The sequence below is a fragment of the Argentina silus genome, assembly GCF_951799395.1.
Source record: "Argentina silus genome assembly, chromosome: 4".
Lineage (NCBI taxonomy): Eukaryota > Metazoa > Chordata > Actinopteri > Argentiniformes > Argentinidae > Argentina > Argentina silus.
This window is the reverse complement of record NC_139658.1, coordinates 3655395-3680662: the sequence shown is the minus strand read 5'-3', so window position 1 is coordinate 3680662 and position 25268 is coordinate 3655395. Positions and strand designations below refer to the sequence as shown.

The following is a 25268-nucleotide window of genomic DNA, read 5'->3' as shown; positions in this document are numbered from 1 at the left end:
CTGTGGATATGCAGGCCATTTCATTTAAACAAAAAATATGATTGCCCGTTACTCATTTTCATTGTCGCTAGAATCTGAATTATGTTTTATTCTGGAAAGAAATCGGCCTACATGGATCAGAACATTATGATTTTTATCCACTACAATTAATTAGGCTACTGTTTTGTTTTTTTACTATAATGTGCCTTATTTGAGCTGTTTTTATGTTTTTGTGAAGCAGATTGCATTGCATTTATGTAGGTAGATAATTAATTGATCGGCATATGTTACACATTTGCTGTAGGCTATACAGGCTTACGCTATCATCAGTCATCAATGCAAACACCTGGTGCAAAAGGGTCATTTTTATTGCAGAATTGTGACGTCCTCTCGATTGCTTTGTATGTCTTGACATGTGAAGAATTGACAATAAAGCCACTTTGACTTTTGAAAAAGTCTGAGGCTCAAACGTTCGTGATATCAGCAAAAACAATAAAATAAAACATTTAAAATAAAAACACATAGCCTATACCAAAGCTCCATTCAAGATTTAACCATGACCATGGTTTATGTTAGTAGCCTATGAATGTTTTTTAATTTGATTCTGCAGGTGCCAAGAGCAAGATCTATTCTGAGAACATATTGTAGCGAACGGCGGGGCAGAGCAGCTTGCCTTAAGCGGGTATCGAACTCGCAACCTTCCGCTTACAAACCGGCCGCGCTAGCCACAACACCAAGAGAGTTAACTCACTTGGCGGAGCTGCTAACGGGCCTTACACAGGGTCGTTACAATATTTCCCTCTAGCAACAGGGTGTACTCCGACAGGGCAGGCACTCTTTATTGCTATTTCACTTTGCCACCAGAAATCTACTGGTAAAGTGCCCTCATCTTGGCTACTCTAGTTTGGATTTTAAATCAAACAATTGATGAGGTTAAAGTAGCCTCAGCTTTTATTTGAGGGTAGCCTATTTAGCAACACTGTTTATATCGTCCCCCTATTTCAGGGCATCGAAAGTATTTGGATAGATTATTATTATTATTATTATTATTATTATTATTATTATTATTATTATTATTATTATTATTATTATTAAGCACTCATGTTAGAATTTGGTCTCATATCATTTGCATGCAATAACTGCCTGAAGTCTGCGACCATTGACCTGACCAGACGCTGGGAATCTTCTGGGTGATGCTCTGCCTGTCACGGAGCTGGTGTCCGTGCCCTAATTTCTTAGTGATTTATTGAATAAAGCGGGAACATATTTAATGACGTTGTTGCAGCATGTCTTTCGTATTTTGATTGTTGATCACCTCTAGAAAAAAGGAATAGAAACAAGTTAGTTTGCTGTCGACGTTACTTTGGTTTATGCGCCAATCCTGTGTAGCGCTATAAAACATGTTTGCATAAACGATCTAACTCAATGTCACTACTACTAAAGTTGCTAAAGCCTGTATACTTAAATATCAACAAATTCAGAAATGTGAAGCCTTTCCTTAGCCTACGTTATCCTAATTAATTGAAGAGGTGGTCGTTCCTGCTGAGCCCAGCCAGGAAAACGGTCAAACAGAGTGGCGTTCAAGCGCGCAACGTTTTACATTGCTAAGATTATCTCCAGTGTATGTCTTTGTTTGGCTAAGTTTTTGTCCTGTTTGTTGTTTGGTTCTTTTGTAAATATTGTAAAAGGTTTGCTGGCTATCTCCACCACCTAATAAAAGCCTTTACCTTGGGCATGCACCTTAACCTTTTCCTGCCTCCTTTCTGACATCACCCAACAGTCTCTGAAGCACAAGCCTTTACTGCAGCCATCTTCAGTTGTTGTTTGTTTTGAGGTCCTTTTGCCTCATCTCATCTTCAGCAAATGAAATGCATGTTCAATTGAATTTCAATCTGGAGAATGACTTGGTCAATAACTTTCCACTTCTTGACCCTGAAAAACTCCCTAGTTGCTATAACAGTATGTTTGGGGTCATTGTCTTACTGTATGATGAAGCGCTCTCCAATAAGTTTGGAGGCATTTGCTTGCACTTGAGCAGACAAGATGTTTCTGTACACTTCAGAATTAATTCTGCTGCTGCAGTCAGCAGTTACATCATCAATGAAGACATGTTAGCCAGTTTCAGTGGCAGCCATACATGGCCAAGCCATAACACCCCCTTCATCATGTTTCACGGATGAGGTGATGTAGAGCCTATGCTGTGGATCTTTGGCAGTTACTTTTTTTCTCCACATGTTCCTCTTGCTATCACTCTGGTATATGTTAATATTCGTCCCATCTGTCCACAAGACCCTTTTACATAACTCTGCAGGCTCTTTTGAGTACTGACCACCCTGTTTTTGAGCCTAACTGATTTGCACCTTGCCATATAGCCTCTGTAGTCTCTATAGCCTCAGGGTTTCATAGGCGACACCATTTGTGATACCGTAAATTTTTCAAGCAGCACCACTTCTGTTAACCAATCTCATCTCTGTTAAGTAAAGGCTGTTTCACACGGGAGCGGCAGCCCCAGGGTCCATAGGATTCTCTAGGCGGCACAACTGAGTAAGAGGGCAGCTTCCTTCTTTCCTGCCAAACATAAACACGCATAGCTAACATGGAGCAGAAACTCAAGAGAAACTCATCTGAAACCCCTCTGCTGTCGGTTGAGTCAACCTGGCGTCAGTATGGCCACTACAGTTTGCTCGTCTGAAAAGGCCTTAAGGGAGGAGAAACTCAGGAAAAACTAATCTGAAACCCCTCCACCCCGGTGCTATAGGCCTACCTGGATTTAGAATCACATAAAAATCAGTACTCAAAAATGTGTTTGCCTGTATTGGCCAGAACATTTCATGACATTTTAGATGAGGAATATGATCACTTCTATAGATACTGTGAGTAGGGTGTGGGAAAACGTGTTCTTTATTTGAAGGAGAAGACAAACTACTTCTTACTTTTAGCTATTTATTTATATGTCAGAATTCTAGGCTTGTACAAGGACCACTTTTGGCGAAGAAAATCACAGTCAGCAAGCTGTTAATCTGTAACCAACCCTCCAAAAATGGATGCATTCAAACAGTCAAACAAAGTATTTACAGAATACAAAATGATTATGATTGGCTATTTGGTTGGGGAGGAACCGCGGTTTAGACTTGGCATCCCTTGTTGTTCATGGGCTGGTCACACCATTCATCCCAGCTGCGGAGTCAGCACCCTGTAAGAGATAAGACACCTACTCTGGTATGTCCTCCCTAGCCTGTCCTCCCTAGCCTGGTATTATTCCACTATAGTTCTTTGTGTTATGCGTGTGTTGCAACATCTTTCTTGATGACCTGGCTTAACCTCTCCATGTATTAATCCAATGTACCACGGGACTAATGCTTGATTCATCTCTGATTTATCAACAGGCCATCACATTAGTACATTTAGCACACTGTAGTAATGTATTTTTATTATAGCAAAAATAAACTGTTTATATAAAAATAATTTCTAACAAGGGTCAGAATTACACATTAACTTTGGGAGTGCTCAAGGACACTTGATTTTCTAGGGAGGGACTTTGATAGGCTATTTAAACTATTGTTTGTGTGTGTGTGTGTGTGTGTGTGTGTGTGTGTGTGTGTGTGTGTGTGTGTGTGTGTGTGTGTGTGTGTGTGTGTGTGTGTGTGTGTGTGTGTGTGTGTGTGTGTGTGTGTGTGTGTGTGTGTGTGTGTGTGTGTGTGTGTGTGTATCAGGGGAGGCTAGTGGAAGTAGAAAACGTAGAAAAACGTTCAGGCTCATTGTAATGCATAGAATGGAATGAGGAATGGTATCAAACCCAAGATATCCATTGTCAATGGATAGACGTAGTATGATGAGTTGATGCATGATAAAGGCTACATTAAATTGTCATTTAACTGGCAACACCCTTAAGGCCTATGAAAATAGCTTTTGAAAATATATCATTCATGAAATCCATTAATGAGAGGGCTGTACTGACCTATATATCAACTCTAGAAACATAATCGGGGTAATCATGAATTTCTAGAGACAGATAATCTTTCCAAGAAACTGAAACTTAGAGAGCTTTGTGTCGATATGACAAGTCAAATCTGAAATGAAACTTTTGTCTGCACGCCACGCCTCTCGGTTACGTCAGGGCGTATCAGCTGCGGCGCCATCACTAACGTGCTCTTTGACGTGCGTTTTTCAAACCCGCCCCTTTACCTCCCCTCAGTTCACCCTCAGGGCGATCGGTAGCTTAGCGGCGGTCTTCTATTTCACTACGAGAAAGACGTAACACAGTGATACCGAGTTATTGCAAGGTTACAGTTTCTATCTCCGCCCTAAGTGTTACGCTTTCGATTTCGTTCGCTATAAATAGCGACGGATCAGGACACAGTCGCATTGAAATCACTCATTCATAACAATGGCAGCACAGGATTTTAATTTTTTGCTGGCGACAGACTCTTACAAGGTGAGTAGCACGAATCTTCACTCCCTAGCTAGCCAACTAGCTAATTTCAGCAATGTTGTTACGTGACCGTTCTCAAATGAATACCTAGCTACCTATACACATTAGAAGCCTGTGATTATTCTATTCTAACCCATTTAAGTTTACACCCACTTTCTTGGATAACTAGGCTATGTTTATTGATGGCGGTGAATTGATTGTGCAATGTATTGTGCTACAATGTTTCACTGAAGGAGGAGGGGCTCCTCTCTAACATTTAACGAATCTCCTGGCAGCAGTTAGCCTAAAAGATAGCCTACTATTCGAAACCGAAATGAAACAATATAATGTATCAGTGGCTGGTAAAGGGAAGACGTCAGAGCAGCCTATTTGTAGGGTTTTAGATAAGACTAGCTAATGCAATCATATCTAACTAAGTGATATGTTGATTACACGAGCAAATATTTCAATGCTTGAAAATGGTAGGTTGGATAAGTCACCATCATACAGATCTGTGCAAGGGCACCATGCCTCTAACCCAGTAAAGCCAGTAAAGTAGGCCTAAATGTCAGATGTCATTTGGTAGATGTCACACGAGGTTTTAGATCACAGCCAAATGGCAAAGGTCCGGATGATGACTGCGAGTTTGTCAGCTCCAGCGACCCCTAGGCCCATTGCATTGGAAAACCGAGTAATTCCTCGAATGTGTCTGCCTGTCATCACAATCACAGCCATAATAGGCCTATCTAAAAATCCAAATGTGGTTATTCATTAGACGTGTCACCACTTTTTAATTTGAGATCTGAGCAGAAAGTGTTACCCTGATTGTTTAGTAGACCTGGGTTTTGTCCTATCTAGGAAGACAGGTCAGGTTATCCACGAACACTGGAGGAGGTCATAAATCTGACTTTTGGGCTGGTAGCCAAAGATGGCCAGGAAGAGAGAAGCTACTTTCCATTGACTTGCTACAAGTTCTCATCATGTTGAAATGCAGCTAAAAGGTATTACTGTATATCGGGGTATTTCGGAGAGAATGTATACTGTTCTAATTCTAATTCTGGCCTAGAAAGTACCAATAACATGTCAAGCACAGACCAATTTAATTATTGGGATTTGAGCAGTATGGATGCTACTAGTTAAATGTTATCATGCTGTATTGCTGGCAGTGTAGTCAGTGTCATTGGGTTAGAAAATGTCACAGAAATGTCATAGGCAGGCAGTGCCAAATAATGCCAGTCAACAGTCCCTTTTTAGCTGCGTCTGCGTGTGTGTACGTGTGTGTATGTGGTGTGTGTTATGTAATTCATAGGCTCAGGATTAGCCTAGACATTATCCCACTGCATAAGTGGAGTTCCACAGTGAGTTGATGATTACGTCGGGTGGATGGGGGATGCCAGTCAAACAGGAAAAGCCTAGGCTACTGTCAATGGATTGTGTTTCTGTTTCCTTTGAAATTCAGACCTGCTTAGTTGGAACTGTAGCTATCTGGCATCATTGCAAGCTCCACACCATCCTCTTGAATGGGATATTACTCATTTCAGTGTACAAACAAATTAATGATGTTTCAGTTAAGTAATAACTAGGAAGTTCTTGGAAAATCGTGGACAGAGGCCCCTCTATTGCTGAAGAGGCAATATGCCCATCCTCAAGAAATATGATATAATGTTCCCTGCATCATGGGTCTTCCCAGGTTAATATGATTAGCTAAATGATGGTTGTGTCTGTTCACCCTAATCAGTAACCATTGGTTATGGATACAACAGCTGTAACTCAACAACATAGTCAACCTACATCACAACACGTCATAAAGGCGTGGTTTCTTTATCTCTACCTCTCCCGTCATTATAGGCCTAGTTGTTGCGTAATTGTGTTTGTGATTCACATTTGGTTGACTTTGAACCCTAACTCCTGTGTAAAGCTACAAGAGCTTCCTAGCACATTGTGTTAGTGCTGTGAGTACTAGAGTTAACACTGACTGACCTGCTTCAGCACAGGTTTACCAAAACACCCTAACCCACATATGGAAATGAAGCAGAAGTAGTCTCAATAGGGGTGTTCGTTCAAGTTATTGACCAAGTCAGGGAAATGGAACAGTTTGCTATCTTAGACAGGGTGATAGGAGTTTCCTATGAGTGCAATATGTGGCCCAGTCTTGTTTGGAAATATCCCACTGACATTGTGGATATTAGATTCAACTGTGGGCGGCTGGGCGCTTAATGCGTTTCTTTTTCTCTCCATTTGCCTGTGGTTACCATGACTCCCCAGTCCTTCAGACATTGAGGTAATATTAAACAGCCCAATGTCCCTGTCACTCAGTGACTTTCTTTTATGTGACACGCGTGTGTGTGTGTGTGTGTGTGTGTGTGTGTGTGTGTGTGTGTGTGTGTGTGTGTGTGTGTGTGTGTGTGTGCGCGTGTGCGCGTGTGTGTGCGCGTGTGTGTGCGCGTGTGCGCGTGTGCGCGTGTGTGTGTGTGTGTGTTGCCCCTCACCGCAACACGTTTGCAAAACATCAGAATTGTTATTGCAAAGATCATGAGCCAGGGCCTTATGACTTGAAGATTGGCATCTAGGGAGAGATAAGACGGAGAGAGAGTGGGGTGGAGCACGGCAGCCAGAGAGTAGGAAAGAGAGGAGGAAGGACAGCTTGGAAGGAGAAGCCTAGCTCTGATATTTCTGCCTGCCTGTTTGTGCCAATCGTACATTTCCAAGTGAAGGGTAGTTGCTCTTAATTATTGAATTAGTCTTCCTGGGAGCACACAGAGAGGCCTGTGTTTTGAACTGACGTGTGTGCAGTATGGCCGTCACCCCCCACCCTCTAAAGCTCATGTTTGGCTAGCAGGAAATGCACCAGTTGCTACACATTCACATCAGCCCATTGACTTGTTTCACATTGCATCCACTCTCCCTTAGATGTAAATGTGATATGAATGGCACATTATGGGGCAAAAAAAGTTTGCAGACTGATAATTTCCTTAGTTTCACTTCACTGCAAAGTGAAATTCATTCTGGATTCATTCTTTAAGTTTTACATATTTATTTATTTGTTTAACCCAGATGAACACTTACTGCATTGTGATCTAGGCTATAACAGCTAGCTCATGAATGCCATCTGAGAGTTAAAGTGTCTTCCGACTGAAGAGTTTCTTTTGAGACACCACGTGCCTCTTCCAGCGCTCTTGTTGATGCTCATCCTTGTCAAGAGCCTATTGTCGTAACTCCGCTCCAACATGCAGCAATCTTCTGTTGCTCACTGTCAGGTTCTATTGCAGCACTGTAGCAAGGAATATGATGCATGCAAAGATTGCACTTGGCGCATTTGTTATATTTTTGTGCCTGGAGGTTTCCCTGGTCAGGTCACATAGCTTGGAAAAACTCTAGGCTAGGTTATATGGTGTCTTAAGTGGTTGGTAATACAATTGTGTCTATGCTCACCAACGGCATCATGAGTTGTGATAACATGACCTCTGGAATTTCAGTTTGTCTCCCGACTTGTCTCCTCATTTTTCACTTAGCTGTATTCAACCTGTATGATTCCTCTCTTCCCCAGATCACCCACTACAAGCAGTACCCTCCCAATGTCAGCAAGGTCTACTCCTACTTCGAATGCCGCCGCAAGAACGGAGGAGCCCAGTTCAATGAGGTCGTCTTCTTTGGCCTCCAGTACCTCCTCAAGAAGTACCTCACAGGTGTGTGCTTTGTATGAAGTCTAGCATGAGGTGAATAGGGAATATTAGACAGAAACCATGTCATGAAAGAGACAAAGGAGCACACATACCGTATAGGAGCCAATTGATCCTCGTACCTACTCCTTCATGTTGAGAGGGATGACTTCGCTGTCGCAATTTATTTGGTCTCTCATGATAGCTAGTCTGTAGCTATAGGCTGGTGCTATCGTAGGCTATTTGGCTATGCCTTCAGGGGTCACCCCAGCCCATTGCATGAGATGTGAAGTTCACACTGTTATGTCATGGTGTCCGCAGCGTTGACTCGCGTGTATGGTCAACATGGTCGTCATGGTGCAGGATCCAAAATTAACAGAGGATTTGATTTCACTCACTCATTTACAATGTGACATTGGCAGTAAAGCCAACTCAGCTTAATGTTAGGCTATATTACTCATTGAAGAGAGGTTTGCTATTCATATTATGTAAGAATCAGCACATTTAGAGGGGTATTTACCCCAAAATATGTAAGTGATTTTCCACTGGCTTATCTGGCTCTTGACTTATGACCCTGATTGTTTTGGCAAGAGACATAACATTGTGTGTGTGTGTGTGTGTGTGGGGGTGGTTGGGAGGTTGCGGGTGTGTGATCCAAACCGTGGTCATGTGAGGAATATGTGAACAATGACCTCCTCTCACCCCTGAGAGGGTTGGCTGTGGTCTGTGACCAGCGTGGCATGGCTGACTTACAGGCCAAGATACAGGTGTCTCTGTAGGAGGGACAAGTGAGGGTCCATCATTGGAGGGGGGAATTAAAATAATGACCTGTGCTGATAGCTGGTGTGGGTGTGGGTGTGGGTGTGGGTGTGGGTGTGGGTGTGGGTGTGGGTGTGGGTGTGGTGTGCTCGTTGCCATTGTTTCCCAAGGCGTTTGGCTCCATCAATGACTTTGCCTTATAATCCTCCCCGTCTTCTTTAGGACCGGTTATCACTGAGGAGAAGATTCAAGAGGCGAAAGTCTTTTATCAGATGCACTTCAGACAGACTGTGTTTGATGAGGAGGGCTGGAGGAAAATCCTTGAGGTATGTGAGGAGTGCATGTATGTCTGAGAGAAGCACACTCTTGTGTGCTTGCAATGTACCAGTACACCTTTTTGAATTGGAGAATTACCTTTGTGGTTAGTTACTGTCTTCTGTCTAAACATTTACTCCCTATGTCCCTGTGTGTATCTGCTGTACATTTTATATACACACACACACACACACACACACACGCACACACACAGAATGAAAAAGTTATTTCATTGTCAACATTATTCATAAACTAAGAGTATTTGTGATGCTGTTCCATCAGAAGTACGACGGTCGTCTCCCAATCCGGATCAAAGCGGTTCCTGAGGGGAAGATCATTCCCAGAGGAAATGTCCTCTTCACAGTGGAAAACACAGACCCAGATTTCTTCTGGCTCACCAACTACATCGAGGTAGTCATCCACTCCATTTTGCACCTTTACCATCCCTTTAACCCTTTAGTTGTTTTATAGCATGTATGATGCAGTTGTAATTACTTTTGGAGCCCTGAAATAGGGGGACTATGTATAAAAAGTGTTTTGACACATGCAGATAATCTACTTTAACCTCATAGTAATTGTGAACTTGTGAAATATAGAGCTAAAAGAAGAAAAAATGCTTCACTGTCCCATTGCTTATGTAGCGCACTGTACATGCACACAGGAATATTTTTGAGTCACCATTGTGGCTCTAACAGACATTGGTGACACATAGCAGAGCTGTTACAGTTTCACTCTGGTCCAGGCATTAGAGCAGTGCTCCAGGTTGTCCCTACTCCCAGTCATGTGAACGTCTGACACAGTCATGGAGGCTACTGCACTGAGCCCCACCCTCCATCTACTACTGTCTATCCCTCCATATCACCATGAACGACACATACAATTGTAGAGGTTTTTGGTGACTCCTCAAAGCCAATGGTGTTTTGACATTCATTCTTTTCCAGACCATGCTGGTCCAGATGTGGTATCCCATCACTGTGGCCACAGTCTCCCGGGAGTTCAAGAGGATTCTGGCTAAGCATCTGAAGGCAACGTCAGGCAGTCTGGAGGGGCTGGACTTCAAACTGCACGACTTTGGCTACAGAGGGGTCTCCTCACAGGAGGTGAGACAGAGTGAGTGAATGAGGGAGTGAGTGAGAGTGAGTGTGTGTTAAAACACAACCGAAAAAGAGAGTGCATGACCATATTTTTGCTCTAGCTGAACATCTGATGAACATCTGCTGCTGAAGTCAGGATGACCAGATGGTCAGGTCAAAAACTCACTACCATATACAGTGCTGCTTGAAAGTATGTGAACCTCTTTTTTAAAGACCAATTATAGATTTCTTTTAGTTTTTACCATGAAATCTTTATTTAATCAGAACCAGTCTTTTTTTATCTGACATAACAGGTTTATATTTACCTATTCCACATGTTGATTTAGAGGAAATCATGTGTGTAGTAGAAAAACTAAAGAAATTAGTGCAGGTGAACCCCAAGTTGCATTGGATAAATCAAGTAGGCAAGTAGAGTCAAGTGGGTAAATAATTGGGTACCAAATGAACCAATCAAAGGAGAGATCTTCAGGAAAGAGTTTGGGCAGGATAAATAGAGATAAGAAACCTGGTCAGTTTTGTGTTACCCATACAGGTGAATACAAAACACACCATGCCGAGAGGAAAGGAGATCTCAGAGGACATCAGGAAGAGGGTAGTGAGAGCACTTCAGTCTGGGGAAGGCTATACAATCATCTCAACAAGATTTGAACTCCATCAGTCTACTGTGAGGCGAATAATTTACAAATGGAGAGCATTTAACAATTGGGCTTTAGTTAAAGATTTTATAAGTTCATTTGAATATTTTATACAAAAATAATGACCATCCCTGTAAGGTTCACAAACTTTCAAGCAGCACTGTATATATATATATATATGTACCGATACTTTGCTTTTGCCAATAACATTAGTTTCACTTCCAGTAATCCACTAAGAGTACTGCTTTTATTTACTCTGTTGTAAATCTGTTGTGCCATCTGTTCTCTCAAGGACAATGCATTTGTCATAGTGAAAAAGTTATTTTTATAGTCATTTTCTATTAATTGTCCTGACATTTTGAAAATGGATTTATTTTTGTCATGTTATGTCGAGGTTCATCGGAGAATTGTCCATGTCACAATTTTATAGCTGATGTGTTATTACTTAGCTCAGGGATGGCAAATGGATGATGATATAACTACAATGAATGTCGCCGGTCAAAATCATTCATTGTGCGTTTCAGCAAGAAAGAGATTACAAATTAGAAAGCCCTTATTTGGTGAAAGGCACAATCAATTCCTTTTCAGCCACTCAGGAAATCCATTTAATCAAATGGAGATCAACCGTGACCTTCTGCTATGCGCGGTATTGAAGAGGGCACATCAAACTGCTGCCTTTCAAATGTTGTGAAAAAAGAGGAGGCAGCTCTTCTCTCCATTGTGACAGCTGCAAATGCATTCCCATGTATTACGTCAGTCAGACATTTGGTTATTTTTGCATTTCTTTGCCTTGTTGGAGACTATCCCTACCGGGTGGTCGACTACATTGAGTATGGGCTGCATTGAATAACAGGATACTACTCTATTAACTAATACATTTTAGTCATCAGGTAAATGCTCTTGCCCAGGGTGATGTACAATATTTGTATTCAATGAAGAAGTCTGCCACGTGGCCTAGTACTCAGAAGCGGTTGTTCCTTGAGAGTAAGATGTATAGGATCAAGGTGTCTGGAGACTCCAGAGGTGTTGTGGACCGTTGGCTGTTTTGACTGTGTTGCGTAAAGGTCGACGCTGCCACTTCTGATCTGTGTCACACATAGCTACCCTGTGCCAATTTCCATCCCTCTGTGGTGTCTGTCCCGAAACCACGCTTGTCTCTCAGGCAGCCTCCAGGGAGGCCTTGACTAGGCCAGCTAAATATGTTGAATGATCGACTTGTATTTACCATAAGGCTAATCAGTACCTGCTCGCAATCGGAACATAACTGCCACCAAAAAAATTACAAGCGTCTCCGTTATGTTTACATTCTGCAGTTTATGATGTATGGACTTTCATAGCGTTTTGTGAGCCATGTCCCATTCTGATAAGGTTGCTGATGCCTGATGTACATGGTTAAAATGTCAGTTGGCTTTAAGTGTTCAAAGGTGAGGTGTATTGTCAGTGCTTGTCTAGTGTTGTCCAGGTTTTTCTCCCCTATACTGTCGAAGGTTGATAGAAACATGACTGGCATTTTATATTTGGAATATATTTGGATGGCTTTATTTTTGAAATGCTAAATTAATGAAACAGAAGGAAGGAATACAGCAAACATTCTTTATTCCTTTCTTCTGTTTTATTAATTGAGTGTCTTTCACCTCTGTTATTGGTTTCCATGACAGGAGGACATTATATCAGTGCTTAGTAGTCATGACACTGACCTAGCCTAATAAAATATACTGTTGTGCCCACTGTTAACTGCAAAATAAAGTGGATTTTATTTAAATGGACGGCATCTGTTGTCTGGAGCTATTGATGATAACAAGAAACATATGTCTGTGTGTGCGTGCGCTGCTTGGGGATAGGATGTTGATGTTTATAGATGTTCTGCGTCAGGCAGATAGGTGTTACTGAGAGAGAGCGTAATGCCTAGGGCTGCTCTCCATTGGCCTTCCTTCCCGCTCTTTCTCTCCCTCTATACCATGGACCCTCTGTTGCTTCATCTGACCCTCACTGCGATGGGGGAACTCAGGTTAAGCTCTTACTTGGCCATCGTATTAATCCTCCATTTTGTCAGTGGCTTAAGGAGATCAACACAGCTAGCTAGATCATCGCCCTTCGCCATCCTTTTCTAGTGTCGGATATGAAATGTTAGCCTCAGCAAGAGAAACTGATTGAATGTGTCAGTCACAGTATACAAGGGAAACCAGATTGACAGGTCTGTCACGGTGCATAGTTACTGTACACTAGTACATCACAGCCTATGTATGCCTTATTGTTATCACCTAATTGTGAGGTGAGAACTGTCAAATGATCCTACCAACATCTGGTGTATGATCTGATTGTTTCTGGGTTATAGACCTATAGTTTTCTGTTTGGAAACATCCCTGTTTCATAAGAGAGAGCAAACAAGGCAAAAAAAAGAGTAATTTCCAGTGAGATGCTCCCTCTCGGAGCAGGGTATTGATTCGAGCAGAGGGCCCGGTGAGGTTTTGGTTGTTGGTGACAAAGATCATTAATGTTCAGAGGATTCACACAGATAGCCTGTAGGCCTCCCAAATGGCAGTCCTCCAGCATCACAGTGAGAACAACTAGACTGAACAACAAGCTGTGCTCAGGGGTGATACGTGTGTGTGTGTGTGTGTGTGTGTGTGTGTGTGTGTGTGTGTGTGTGTGTGTGTGTGTGTGTGTGTGTGTGTGTGTGTGTGCGTGTAGGCCTATGTTTCTTCTTCTATGACTGCACTGTAATTACCCTGAGACGAGACAACCGTTTGCTTGCGGCATTGACGATCTATCAATAGCAATTTAGTATAGATACAGTTGCTTAGATTGATGGTGTTTCTTGTTTCCCTCTCTCTTCCAGTCTGCAGCATTGGGAGGGGCAGCCCATCTGGTGAATTTCTGTAGCACAGACACAGTGGCTGGGCTACTGATGGCCCAGCGCTACTACAGCTGCCCAATGGCTGGATTCTCTATACCTGCAGCAGAGCACAGGTAATACACACACACACACACACACACACACACACACACACACACACACACACACGCGCAAAGGGTAAGGGGTTCATTTCGGACCCAGCAAATTCCTGAGCAAAATCAATTCCTTGAAGCCGAAGGAATTAATTGCTGTTGTCTCTCTCACAAATGGTCTCCTCCCTTCCTTCCCTCCTTTAGCACGATCATCTCGTGGGGGAGGAACAGGGAGAAGGAGGCCTTTGAGAGTCTGCTGGACCAGTTCCCCTCAGGGCCTGTGTCAGTGGTCAGCGACAGCTATGACATCTTCAAAGCCTGTAAGAATATCTGGGGGGACAAGCTGAAGGAACGCGTGATGGAGAGGAGTGAGGACTCCTACCTGGTCATCCGCCCTGATTCAGGAGACCCTGCTGAGACACTTATCGAGGTGGGGGAGCACACACACGCAAAAACACACCCTTGTTTTGAGTACTCTGAAGTTCTGTCAGTTACTGCATTGTACAGGAGGGAATGTGAGTTTTTCTTTATGTTCTGTCGATTTTTAGACAGACCGATTTCTGCTTCTCTAACATCCGCTACTAGAGTCTAAAACCTACAGGATTGGTGTGTTCTATACTCCGAGCTGTTATTGATTCCCTTTGAAATGTCTCTGCTGCTGTGTAGGGATTTTTTTTCTGTTCTGGTTCTGTATGTGTCGGAGATGAAAGTTTGGATGTAGTTCCTGATTACCCTGCCCCCCCCCTTCCCCCCCAGGTGATAAAGATCTTGGAGGAGTGCTTCGGTTGTTCTCTGAACTCCGTGGGCTTCAAGGTGCTTCCACCTTACCTACGCATCATCCAGGGCGATGGCATTGATCTGAACTCAGTGGACGAGGTAAGAGAAGCACACACACACACATACACACACACACACACACACACACACACATACACAACACTCTTTCTCCACTTCACCGCTGTTGCTGTCCCTGTAGATCCTGGAGAAGCTCAGTGATGAGGGCTGGAGTGCTGAGAATGTGTACTTCGGCTGCGGCAGTGCCCTCCTCCAGAAGCTCAACAGGGACACCCTCAACTGTGCCTTTAAGTGCAGCTACGTGGAGACCAATGGGAAGGGGGTACGTACCAGTGGCTGCTGAAATATTTCGTCGGAAAATGCCTGTTAGAGCCGTCTTTGTAGGCCTACTTAAACGTTAGACCTCCTCTGTTCTCAACTATGTATGTGGCATTCTGAGCAGACCTGCATTACTTTAGCTTTGAAAACTCTTTGTTTAAAAAAAAAAAAAAAAAAAGGGAGTTAATTTCAGTCCTGTTGGTATTCCCATTATATCGATAATGATGATTTACAGCAATTTTCTCAAAGTTGTGGCATACACAAAGGGAACCTTTCATGGGAATCTCTCTTTATTTTGGAATTGGCTTACAACAATATTTGGCTCGGCTTTCAGTATGATCAAAAACAAACCCGAAGCTTGTTTAACATGTTTCCATCTGGTGTTATGTCAAGATGGATGTGTACAAGCAGCCAGTGACTGACCCCTCCAAAGGGTCAAAGAGGGGTCGTCTGTCGCTGAGGAGAAATTCTGACGGCCTCATCGAGACAGTGGAGAGAGGAGTGGGCAAACCAGAGGAGGTGAGACAGGAAAGGTGTTAACCCTGCGTGGTGGTTAAAGCTCTGGAATGGAATAGTATAGACCGATGTTAGCAAGCACAATTCGGTGTTCTCTTGTGTAACTCTCTCTAAAAAAACATTGGTTATTGACTCTTGGTGTCTCTCTCTCTCTCTCAGGACATGCTGGTGACGGTGTTTGAGAACGGGTCCATTGTGCAGGAGTACACTCTGGACGAGATCCGTAAGAACGCTCGGCTCTGGGAGGAGGACGTCAGCCCAGCCCAACACAACCAGGACGAGACCAAGAGTCTGGAGCTGCACCAGAAACACATAATGAACGGGGTGCACTAACCAACAGAACACCTCCACCTTTAAAGGAATGCACTTTTCTGTCAGAGAACTGGAGACTAGGCACATAATAATATTGAACAGGTGTCAGTAGACCACAAGAGGACTTCACTCATTATCAGTGTATTAGAGGCACATGGAAGAATAGCGTGCAATATTTTGGCACTGCAGCGGAAGCACACCTTGTGGGATGTAGTAATTCTCAGCACACCAGAGGCACTAAATGAAACAAGTGTTCTGTTCATCAGTCTGCTTGCTATTCCCTGTCAACACTCACCACTGCCCAATGGACCAATGACTGACTTGCTGCACTCATGGTTAAAACCATGTTTTCTGATGTCATATTGCATGTTGTTTGGCTATAGAGCATATATATATACTGTATGCATCATCATTTGTATAAGTGAGCAGTCGTATCAGACGTATGATGTCTGACATTAAACCGGTTTTACATACATCGAGAGAGCTGTAGAGTGGAGAGAGAATTGATTGCTATAGTAGATGCTGATGATGCAGGCTGTTTGATAATGCACTAAATGATACTATGCTTTGCTTTGTCCAGTATTCTGTGTTCCTGACAACGCAAGGGGGTTTTGTTGTAAAGCTCTGCAAGATGTATTGCTTGTTTTCTCTCTGCCTGTCTTTGGCTTTTATGGACTCCATGAAATTGTGACCCCTTTGCACCCATATATTGCTTTATGTTTAGATTAATCAATATGTCAGATTTACTGGAGTTAATCTATCGTAATTGCACTGTTTGAGTGATTGTCCTCCTTCCATTTTAATTCACCTCATTAATGTCTAAATGCATTTGGTTCAGTTTACTTTCGACATGTAAAATAAGATGCCAAAGTGTCTGACCGTCCTCTTTGTAGACTGGAGATTAAGTCTAAGAACGTTATTCAATAAGATAATGATTTTTGGCATTTCGTTACTAAAATATTTTTGTGACTTGATTGAATTGTCTAAACTTCAGACAATATTATCTCAGCCTCTTTGCTTGGCTCTCACCTGTTTGCCAAACTATTTAGAATGAATTTAGTTATTTCTAGATATTTATGTAAGAATCTGTTGATTTAAGTAGAGGTAGACAAGACTGTAGATTTAGTAATGACTGATTACTTGTTTTAACCTCCATGTTAAGCTTGAAAATGGTTGACACTTGGTTTGTCGTTTTTAGCCATGATAAAGCTGCACTGCCCCAAGGGCAGAATCCTAACTTGTGATCTGCACCTCACTCAGACTTAAACACAAATCATGCATTTATGGCAATGGGAGATTTCAGTGAAAAGTCAAGTTGTGTGGGTAGATCAGGCTAATATAACAATGTGCTAATAACTTATGTTGAACGTAAGCTTCCTGGGACTACATCAAAGTCTATCTAAGTGGATGACACTCTTGAGTTCTGAAGACAGCTTTGTCTCCATCTCCATCCAATAGCTGCTGCCTTAGGAACCATGGGATCTTCTGTCATTTGAGGGGTTTGGTTTTCTATATTAATCCTAATTATCTGTGCTACTCCAGCATGAAATGAAATCTTTTATTTGCTTTTGTTGCCTTTAATTGTATGTGATTTAAATGCTGTTATGCTTGACCCTGGTGCTGTTTCAAACTGTTATTTAGTTTGGTTTAGACCCAGGTTAAGACCTTGCCGTGATTTAGATTTTCCTCTCCATGTTGACCTTTTTACCCCATATGATTTGATGCAGATAATAATTTTAGTGTGCTATGAACATTGGACAAGAAGAAGTTGACCCTACCTCTTTTTTTCTATATAAATGATATTGTACATTAATATAAGATTGATAACAATGGTATATTATTCTATTATGTAAATACTTTTTGAAAATTGTGGTTTACTTTTAGCGAATGTCCAATTTGGCAGAACATGTTTCTTTTTGTTATTTTTGAGTTTTACAAAAGTGATATTTTGTATGACAAAAAAATAAATATGCTCTTGACTAATGCTCGTCTTTACCGTCACATTGTTTTACTGTGTATTTTGGTGTTGAAGGGTTTCAAGGTGAATGCTAGATCATAGAGTTTAGGAATTATCCATCTTCTGGCCTATACCTGTCATGATGCCTGTAAAGCTGTGATCATCTTGGTGTCAACGAAGCTGTAGTAACCCGTAAGTGACCCTTACATTATATCAGAAGTTAGATGATGGTGAGTGGTCCTTATTTAACATGACTAATTCCCACTTCTCTCAGGTCTTAATTGGATATAAATAGAGGAGTGCTCTTTTGGTTAACCCGTTGACCCTTCATAACTGAGAAAGAATGTCATGTCAAATGCGGCCTGGTGGAAACTCCATAAAGAAGGGATAGTTGGAGCTTGTAAGACAGAAATTGTGTGTTTTAAGCCAAAAAGGTAGCAGTGTATATCCTTTCGTGTAGAATGTCATTGTCAAATGGACTAACCTCAACAGTTAATCAAGATCCCTTGACACAAATTTGTGTTATATCAAAATAAACTGGTTCAGCATTTTGTAAAGCCTGACATTTTGAGAACAACAGGTAGCCCCACTTCTTTAGAGTAGTGCATAGTAGCTCTTTGAGTACTACTATGCCTCTAACTGCAGCCTCTGGAGGACTGTTTGTCATGCCTATGCCAGCTTACTGAAGGTTGAACTGAAATAGAACATGACTGTGTCCTCAAAAGAGAGGCACTTGACTTGAATCTTTTATGAAGGACAACTGAAGCCAAATTTCCTTATGTCCTTGCTGGTTATTTGTCAAGGCCAGATTGCAAGCTGTGTTTACTGTTTCGTAGAGAGTGCCTAAGCAAAGTAAAGTAAACACACTGAATGTGGAAGAGCCTGCTTCTATAATCAGGAGTTGTTCGCAGTCCAGAACAGTCATACATTTCCTATTTGAGCCATGGAAAAAGGCATCTTTGTGAATATTTTGGGAAAGACTTGGATTTCAATCAAACGCGCCATGAGAACTGCACTTCAATAGGTAGTTAAAGGGGAAAACAAACTGTACAGCCTGTGAAGTGAAATACTTTTCAATTCAATCATGAGTTGTTGTGCTGAAGGGAACTCTGAGTCTGGATATTTGCCTGGAGACTACAAACATACAGGTTGTGGTGCTTTCAATCCTGAATGCCATGTATATTTTCCATGCTTGGTTTGCCAGTATACAGGTATGGTTTCCCAGACGCAGATTAAGTCATCTCCATTAAAATTATTTTTAGTCTAGGAGTACACTTAATCCAGGTCCTGGAAACCAAACCATAGTAATTTAAATGTCATCCTTTGACCTATAACATGTATCTCATTACATCTAATACTTGTATCAAAAATATTGATAGATGATAGACATTTGATTAGGAATTCCAGCATAACATCTAATCTTCTAGGAAATGGTTGAAGTTAAATACAGTACAGTATATGATGGGTTTTGTCTGTGTTTGTGTGTGTGTGTGTGTGTGTGTGTGTGTGTGTGTGTGTGTGTGTGTGTGTGTGTGTGTGTGTGTGTTTGTTTGTTAGTTTGTTTGTGTGTTTGTGAATGAGCTCAATGGAGTAGAACGGGTCAGGGGGAGGTCCAATAGTGGTTTTGTAAGGATGAGAGTGACTCAGAAGCTTGCAGAGAGATGCCTAGAGCCCTGGAGCCTGTTTCCAGCACTCACCATTACTGCAGATACAAATTACATCATACCCGCACAGACACACAGCACTGGTCCAGTGAACTCTGCAGGGGTAATGTGCATCAACAAGGACACCTCCCCACCCTTTTCCCCCTAAATAAGAGACAAGAGAGGTGCAAAGAAAGAAAGACATGATATCAAACTACAGTAAATTCTGTAAAACTATTCATTCCTATGTTTCAATATGTTTATCTCAGATTTAGCTTCAAGGAGTACATCGCAGGATCCAGGATGCCTCATTTTGACACACAATTGTCACATCTTTATCACATCTTCCAGCACCACCAGTCAGATAGAGAGTCATTCTCATATTATTCATGCCATAAATGCCTAAGGATAATGGCCAGATTATCTCCACAGGAGTCACCTGACTGGCCATTTAGAGAAGAGAGGTTCTTTGATATGATGATGGTTTATTCACTGTAAGCCGTTTTGCAGTGTTCTGTATCATTCAGTGTCTCTTTACAGGCTGGGTAGGTAATAAGAGGGAGCCCCCTACTGGTCTTTCTCTTCAACTCAAATTGCTGTCCTCGTTCCTTATCCTCCCATTCTGCTCGAATGAATAACTTCCAAACTGAATGACATTATATTCTCCACATTGGAAGTCCAATTGGACATTTGATGCATATATTCAAAATTAAATTCACTTCAGTTGGCCTCTTCACAATTATCAAATGTTGTTTGATTGAAACCATATTCCAATTGTTTTTATGAGTGAAGATATTAACTACCGCCTTTGTGTTTGAGGGACGAGTTGATGCTGTGGCAACAACACAACCCAAATCTGAGTCCCTCTGACTCGATGTTGTCAGTTAATTAACTGTCTCTCTCTTCCCCAGATGGAATGAGCTGCGTGGTGATACTGGCATATTGCTGGCAGATGAGCCGTGAGCAGGCTGCGTGAAGAGATAGGGGAGCAGCACTGATGAGACATATCTCCTGCTAATTTGAGACTGGATGTGTTTGGCTGGCTGCTCCCAGGTTATCTCTGCGCTGGCTTCACATAGAAGCTACTATCTGCTGCCTTCATCTCCTCCTCCTGATGACTGCTGGAGACTGCAGTCGCTACAGCGCATGTTCCTATTGGCCATTTCCGAAGGAGATTGGCAGCATCAGATAATCTCGTCGAGAAAACAGATAAGAGACATTTGTAGTTTTATCACAGAGAAAATACTCAATTGATTTATTTTCAGGTGTAGGGATGTTTTACTCTTTTTTTTTAACCTCATAATATTGTTTTACCATACGTAAAGGATGTATTGAGTTATCTGACATAAAGTTCATATTCAGTTATACACTGACAGTAAATGTTCATGAACCATGAGACAGCAGTGAGACACGTACTGTAGTTCACCCAGGTGTCCTATAGCGAGTTTGGCATTGGAGCTTGCAAATGCATGTGCAAATCAATTTCCACATCATGGGTCATTCTGTGCAGCGCAATGGCTGTATGACGCTCCAACCTCCTGCATCACATCACAGACATCAGTTGCCTATTAGCATACAGTGCATTTCACAGTGCATCATACCAGTTCAACTGCAGAGGGCACTAGAGAGGTATCATGACAATATACTATTACCATTGGCCATAGATACAGTATAGTACATACAATGGAGATTCAAAAGACTCCTGTCTTCCATTTGACAACCAGTGGTGCCCCTGTATCAGTGCAAACACCCACTGAAAGGAAGACATGACCTACTATCCCTGCCTATCTCCTACCTAGAATAAATGCCTGTGAGTATAGAGTATAGACAAGGGTTCCATTTGTAATTGTGTAAATGAGGAATTAAGTATGCTGAAGTTTGCCATTTACAGTAGTAATTTTATTGCAGTAAAATACTAGTAAATTGATTGCCATCACTGCACAGTGCACAAACGTTCCCACCTTCTACTGAACGTTCACTGTTCATTTCCAAGGCTCTCTCTCTATAAATAATCTATAAGTATATAACTAAACAAAATTCTGTTTCTGAAAAAAAGCACATTGTTAGGTTAGCAACTAATGCACTTATAGCAAACAGTGTGCTGGAAACCCCATCTGCGAAGAGATAAGCAGCAGATAATTGGCCATCATTGTCACAACACATAGACCTACTCCGTGCCCAGCAGATTAGTTGCCTAGCAACTCATGGGCTAAGCCTGTTGTCATGGAGTCGACTTTTCCTGGTGCCCTCTTATTACATTCCTTGGTGCCCTCTGAAGCGGCCACTGACCAATGGCTGACATGAGAGAAGCTCATGGAAGAAGAGAGACACCCGAGTGAGTGACTCAGATGTTTGATCCTGGTTGTTTTCCCAGCATTGGCTTCTGTGGCTCAACCTCAGCTGATGGTGATCCGTAAATATACAACACCTGTGTGTGTGTGTGTGTGTGTGTGTGTGTGTGTGTGTGTGTGTGTGTGTGTGTGTGTGTGTGTGCGTGTGCGTGTGCGTGGGTGCGTGTGTGTGTGGGTCGGCGTGTGTGGGTCGGTGGGTGGATGTGTGTGGGTGCGGGTCGGTGGGTGGATATGTGTAAAAGAGAGAGAGAGAGAGAGAGAGAGAGAGAGAGAGAGATGTGTGTGTATGTGCTTGAATGCACATGTGTGTTTATGATGTGTTATGCATGTGTCCCTGTCTACCACCAAGCTGAATTTGAAGTTGTCACAGACCGAGCTGCTTCCCTCATCTCTCTGTCTCTGTCTCTGTCTCTGTCTCTCTCTCTCTCTCTCATCATGCTAATGTTAATCCTGATTATTTACGCTGTCTTACTGGTGCAGAATGAGACCAGGGCTAATGCCATTTCACCAGACATATTTCCAAAAGCTTGCCCTTTGTTTCAAAATCTAATCATGTTTTATTTCTTTGTGTTTTCACAGGCGCATGATGATATGTTTAATTAAGAACCGACTGTGAAATATGTGATGGTGTCCAAAACTACTGAGCTGTGACATTTCACTGCAGCAAATGAGCAGAATGGTGTCAAGCTTGTCAGAGGCCAAATATTTCACATTGCTCCTGTGAAAAAAAAATGGAGGAGCGGGTCCACTCAAGACCCAAGACCCAATCTAGCTATTTAGACACTGGTCCATCAAATGTCACTAAATTAACCATATCTTCAATATGTACTTACCAACATTATCTTCAACAGCTGTCTGGTCCTCCGCTGATTCTGAACTACTGGAATCCTTCTTTTGGTTTCTACTGTTGTCACTACCTTTACCAGAATTTCGTTTAAATCAGTGTCCTGGGTTTTCAGAGACAAACACCACCATCAGATGTTTATGGACAGACCTATAGACCTTGTGGATCCTCAGTTTAAGAGGATAGGCCTGAAGCTGCACAGAACTCTGACAGGACCTTTCTGATCAGGTCCTGTGCCTCAACAATAATGTCAGAGGAGTAAACACTGTGATTGGATGTTAGATAAAAGTCTGACTACTATTATAGTGATCAGGCTCATAAAGTCATCACTGTCAATGTGTGGACTGGCTGACAATTGGCAAACTACATCAGAGTAACTAGTGTCCTCCTCCCTAGTCATGATGGCCTCAAATCATTGAGTTAATTTTGAGGTTTTAGTTACCACGCTGGCTCTAGACAAAGAGAATCTAAGTGAGGTCTTTGAACTTGATATATATTGTTATCTCATGAGAGGTTGAGGTCCCTCATGTCCCCCAATCAGAGGGCTGGATATTACAGCCAATCAGAGGGCTGGATATTAGAGCCAATCAGAGGGCTCGATATTACAACCAATCAGAGGGCTCGATATTACAAAAAACCCAAACTATTACTGTGCTGACAAATGTAAACAAACATGGATGTTTGCAAGTGCAAGACGCATATCCCATCCTTCACAGCTCTTGTCACCCACCACCTTGTGGTGGCTTTCGGCAGCACTTCACACTGTTACATTTCTGCAGTGACGGGATTTAGATGTACCTATAAAACCCCTACCTACTGTAAGAGACTCACTGTGTCACTGAGTATGGAGGAGGACTTAACAGAGCTGCTCATATATAAGTCACTGACAGTGACCAGACTAGAGGAAGCACTCTGGACATTATCCTCAGATACAGAGGCTGATAGGCTCAGAGGAGAGCCTTCCTGGGCCAACCTCAATGAAGAGGAGAAAGGAAACAGACATGGAAGCAGTAAGTGCTCCACAGACTCTTCAGCAAAGAGCTGCACCAGCTCATGTGCTAAGGGCTTCCCCACTTGTCTCTCAGTCCTCTTCATCTTAGAGAGGATGGTGTCAGACGCACTCTTGCCAGCTGCAACTGTCATGACCAGAGGGGCACAGTTGCTATGATATGATGTTGTGGACTCTGTTAGAGAGTTAATGGGAGAGAGTGCAAATCCTCCCCTGGGACATGAGCTCCTCCAGTCTTGATATTTAGACTGTTAGTTCACGGTGAGGTATAACCTGTCCTACATCCTCTGGATACACCTCCTTCATGATGGTTCCCAATATGGCAGACATGGTTTGCCTGGTATCCCACATGGACTCTTCCATAATGGAGTCTCTCATGTCGATGACTGAACATCTTACGATAGGTTGAGTACTGTCCGGTAACTCTGATGGGATGGGCGTGCCAGGAAGGGCACCAGATACATACTCTAATTCCCACCTCTTTGCTTTTGATGATGAGGATGATGATGACGAAGAGGAAGAGTTGACCGGCGATCCTTGAAAACCAGTTCCTCACCACATTCACTACTTACCTGCATCCTCTCAACTTCATCCAGCATACCTGTAACAATGCTCTGGATTTCTAAAAGCTCCCCTGTAGTCATATTTTGCTGTGATTTTGACAGCTCTCTCTGAATGGATCAGATATTATGCAAAATGAAGTAATTCTTCAGCTTTGTTTTTTAAATGTGTGTAAATAGCCTTAGTTGTCTAGACATTTCTCTCCTGTATTTCAATACCACAGGGAGCCAATGGAGGAGGCCTTAGAGGTTTTTGAGGCTTGCTCACTGCTCTCTTGAAGCCATAGATTAACAGAAGGCTCAGTGGCCCTGAAAAGACTCTTCACCCCATTTGCTATGGAGCCAACCATTTCCAAAGCAGCTGAATTAGCGTTTTCACTGGACACTATTAATGTAACAGATGACATCCTAGAATCTGTTGGGTTACTATGTGAGTCTGAACTCACTTGGCTGGGGAAGGATCCCCTTTACTTTTTACGTTGCCTTAGTATGGAATTCCTCACTTGACAGCTTCAGGATTATTGAATTCTCAGAAATACACAATCTCTCATAAGAAGAAGAACTAGACAGATATTGTATGGTCTGTGATATGGTCCACAAACTCACAGATTTCACAGGACTCTGAAAATGAAGTGTGATAGAGGTGACATGCCCTCCAAATCTGCCACTGTTGATTTGTACCTCTTTAGTGCAGAGAGCCAGTTGAGGTTGGCTCAACTCACACTCATATCTGTGGAGGGCTCCAAGTCCAGCTGAGATTACATATCTCAGTTTTGGCTCTTACTGAGCACAGGAGAGATTACAGTCAAAGTAGGATCTTCCCTACTTTCAGGTTGTGATCATCCGCTAGGTCATATTTAGATGCCAATAATTATTTTATCCTTGATGACTCACCTAAAAGAGAATAAATAACACTTGAATAGAAATGTTGGAGAGGATATTGACACCATATTCATCAAGCACCCAGGAATTGTTTGTACATCAAATGAAAGCCCAAGGTCATGCTTTTCCAGTTGAAGTATGTAAAAAAGCTGTGAACAGCTTTAATTTAACAGGGATCTTCAATCTCCCCACCCTAAAAAAAGGGACTCCCCGTCTTCTAAATCCCAATTTGACCCCCGCATATAACTGCTGTACGGAGTGCAACCATAACACACTGCAC

At 42.3% G+C, this 25268-nt stretch overlaps 1 protein-coding gene across 1 annotated transcript; it reads left to right on the top strand.

Annotated features, from left to right (window-relative positions):
* The first annotated feature begins 4232 nt into the window (after window positions 1-4232).
* Window positions 4233-17726, top strand: nampt2 (nicotinamide phosphoribosyltransferase 2). Its single transcript, XM_083668285.1, has 11 exons — window positions 4233-4414; window positions 7938-8076; window positions 9031-9134; window positions 9406-9534; window positions 10065-10223; window positions 13692-13822; window positions 14006-14231; window positions 14558-14677; window positions 14778-14918; window positions 15308-15433; window positions 15590-17726. Exons 1-11 carry the CDS (start codon window positions 4367-4369, stop codon window positions 15761-15763), a joined length of 1497 nt encoding a protein of 498 aa, XP_083524411.1. The 5' UTR covers window positions 4233-4366; the 3' UTR covers window positions 15764-17726.
* Window positions 17727-25268: the final 7542 nt, after the last annotated feature.